At 40.5% G+C, this 3,246-nt stretch overlaps 1 gene segment (V, D, J or C); it reads left to right on the forward strand.

The window, feature by feature from the left end:
• Positions 1-395: 395 nt before the first annotated feature.
• LOC122468847 lies at positions 396-1,891 on the forward strand. The segment is given in 2 exon segments: positions 396-625; positions 758-1,891. Coding segments are annotated over 2 exon segments (600 nt in total).
• Positions 1,892-3,246: the final 1,355 nt, after the last annotated feature.

The raw sequence follows: 3,246 nt of genomic DNA on the forward strand, positions 1-3,246 counted from the left end.
ATATGTCAAACAAACATCTCAAATCATGCTCTTTTATATGCTTTCAGGATACCCTAAACCTAGCTTAATACTCAGCAAGAACAGACATTAGATGCTGGGATTAGGGAGATTTAAGGAGCCATATTGCCCTGTGTCTTAAAGAGGGTGACAGAGGATTACCCACTGTCTCAGCCTCAGGCACCACCTTGAAGTCTACAAAAAGTGTTTGGTGTTTGCTTCCTGGAGGCCTACCCCTCACCCCAGACACCTATTTCCCTTCTATGCCTGCAGCTCAAACTCCATTCCAGGGTAAATACAGCTGTAAAGAAGCCTGCAAGGTCAGAGAGGAACCACAGGGAGGCGCTGCTCCCTTCAGTTAGTCATTTGACACAAATTCATCACACATTCGTCGTGTGTTTCTGAGCACATATGTCTTTCTTTAGAGCCTGTGATATGACCTTGCAGGGCCGTTTGGCTTGCTTCACACGGGAGTCAAGATTTCCTAGGCGATTCCACCAAAGGATCAAGAAACTGGAGGAACAACCCTCTCAGCTTTGGGTGTATTCCCAAATGAAACCTTCCACTGCTTCTCCACAGGCCATGCCGTCTGCTTCCTACTTAGGACTTTCAATCTTGCTGATATTGAGTAAGTAACATTTATTCAAAATTCCTAAGATGTTCTAGTCCTTGATTATAGGATGACTTTTAACCCCTGCCAAACTGGAGACTATCCTTACATTATCAATATAACAAAGTCTTTAACTTTTTTTTTTTCCAGGAGGGATCAATGGAGACTCAGTGACCCAGACAGAAGGTTCTGTTACCCTCTTTGAGGGGACACCTTTGACCCTGAATTGCACTTACCAGAGTAGCTACACAGTTTTTGTTTTCTGGTATGTCCAGTACCAAAACAAAGCTCCTCAATTGCTCCTGAAAAGCTTATCAGAAAACCAGAGGGCAGAGCATCACGGTTTTCACGCCAGTCTTGTTAAGAGTGATGGCTCCTTCCACCTGCAGAAACGCTCTGTGAGAATGTCAGACTCCGCTGTGTACTACTGCGTCCTAGGAGGCACAGTGAGATCGCCTGCAGGGGGAGCCGAGCACAAACCCAGAGGGGGGCAGGAGGGCCCTGGATGTGAGCAGCCTGGGAGGGGAGAATGATGATTTCTCTCTAGTTAGAGTCTTGTGCTGGGCGCGGCCCCCAGGGAACAGATACCTGATGCCTCCACCCTCAGGCACCCCGAGTTTTACTTCGAGCTAGGAATGGAAGGAGGCAATGTAGGTGAAAACTTAGATTATCATTATGCCTATACATAGAATCCTATAGTCAATGGCCTTTTGTGTCTGGTTTCTTTCACACAGCATCACCTTTTCAAGGTGTATCCATGTATCAGTACTTTAGTACTTCTGTGGCTGCGCAATAATCCATTGTATGGCTACCCTATATTTTCTTTGTCCATTCATCAGTTGATGGGCATTTTGGTTGTTTCCACTTTTTGTGAAAACACTCATGTACAGGAGCTCTGCTCTTTCAAACTTGAATATATTTTAAGTTAGAGATTTCTGGGTATTTTTTCGTTTTGTTTTTTGCTTTATTTGGGACTAACGTTTCTTTGTGGATATGCAATTGAATAAATATGAGAAAATGCACCTTACAAATAATGACATACTAAAGTAAGATATTATTCTAAGCTATATATATATTCATTCAAGAAAATTTGGCACCTACTCATATGTGCCAGTCATTTTAATAAGTATTGGGAATATAGTTTAGGTAACAGAGTCTCCTCCTTTAGGATTTTATAACATAGTGCATTAAAATACCACACAAGTCTTAAAATTATGCTTTTTTTTAAACAAATCATTTTATTCATTTATTGAACTGTGTTCCTAAATATTTGTGGTGCTTACAGTTTTGCTTTTTGGGTTTTTGGTGGTGGTGGTGTTGTTGCTGTTGTTGTTTTTTAGGACAAGAGTGACTGGGGGAGAGAGACACAAAGAGAGAGAGAGAGAGAGAGAGAGAGAGAGGGAGAGGAATCTTAAGCAGGCTCCACACTTAGTGCAGAGCCTGACATGGGGCTCAATCTCATGACCCTGGGATCATGACCTGAGCCAAAATCAAGAGTCGGTCACTCAGCCAACTGAGCTGCCCAAGCGCCCCTATGGTGCTTATAGTTTTATGGGCACTGGGCTAAGCACTTTAAATTCCCCCCCTCCTAGATACTACCAAATTCTCATTTGACAGATGACGAAATTGAGGTTTAGTGATGTTAAGTGACTTATTCAAGGTTACATAACCAGCTGGGAGCAGAAGTTGGCCAGACCCAAATCTGACGTGTGACCAATATTTTAACTATTTGAACATTCTAGAAATCTGTCTTCTTTTTTACCAGAATTCAACTGTAATCTTCGATTTCATAATTGTTGATGTTTTCATTTGAAGAAGAACCCAATGCAATATTAAAAGCTGCAGTTTACTCATTTGGCAACCACGGAAGTCTATATATATATATATATATATATATATATATATATATATATATCTACATATTGAAGCCAAAAAACCCAGTCACCATCTTTTATGTTCTTGAACCCTGAAGTTGCTCATATGCTCTCTGATTGAATACAGCTCTCATATTTGAAGAGCCACAGCTGAGCCCCAGTGGCTGTTTCAGGAGACATACAGGTACTTGCCATCGAAATGGGGATTATATTTTCCAAATACAAACAAATATTTTTCATATAGCAAATATGTCTACTCACTGAGAGTGCCGGACACAACATTTTTGGTTTTGCTACAGCATATATCTCATTAAAACAAACTCTTTTCATGTATTTAGTAAATACCAGTATAATGTCAATATGATGTGGAAGTTTTATTTATTCTCATGGATTTTTCTAAGCACCTTAATAATAATTTCAAATCAAAGAACTATTGGGGACAAATTTCTCACTATAAAAAAAGGCCTCAGCTCTACTTTAGTGTTAGCCGAGTTTGTTTTAGTGGCTTCAAGAATTTCTAGGGTTTTCAAGGTAAAGCTACCTGATGAAACTGAGAGTGAGGATAAAAAGATCATGCGGCTGTCTTTGCCTCTCCTGCTGATTTATGAAGAATAATGGCATTAAAAATATTGGTGAACCTGATCTTACCGGCAACACATGTTCTCGTGGACCTATATCTAGAGAGGCAAAACACAAGTCCCAATATTTAAGGCTTCAAAGAATTTCCTGAGTGTGATGAAAAGGGCAAGTGCTAACGGGTACTGC

Source organism: Prionailurus bengalensis, chromosome B3, assembly GCF_016509475.1.
Source record: "Prionailurus bengalensis isolate Pbe53 chromosome B3, Fcat_Pben_1.1_paternal_pri, whole genome shotgun sequence".
NCBI classification, from domain to species: domain Eukaryota; kingdom Metazoa; phylum Chordata; class Mammalia; order Carnivora; family Felidae; genus Prionailurus; species Prionailurus bengalensis.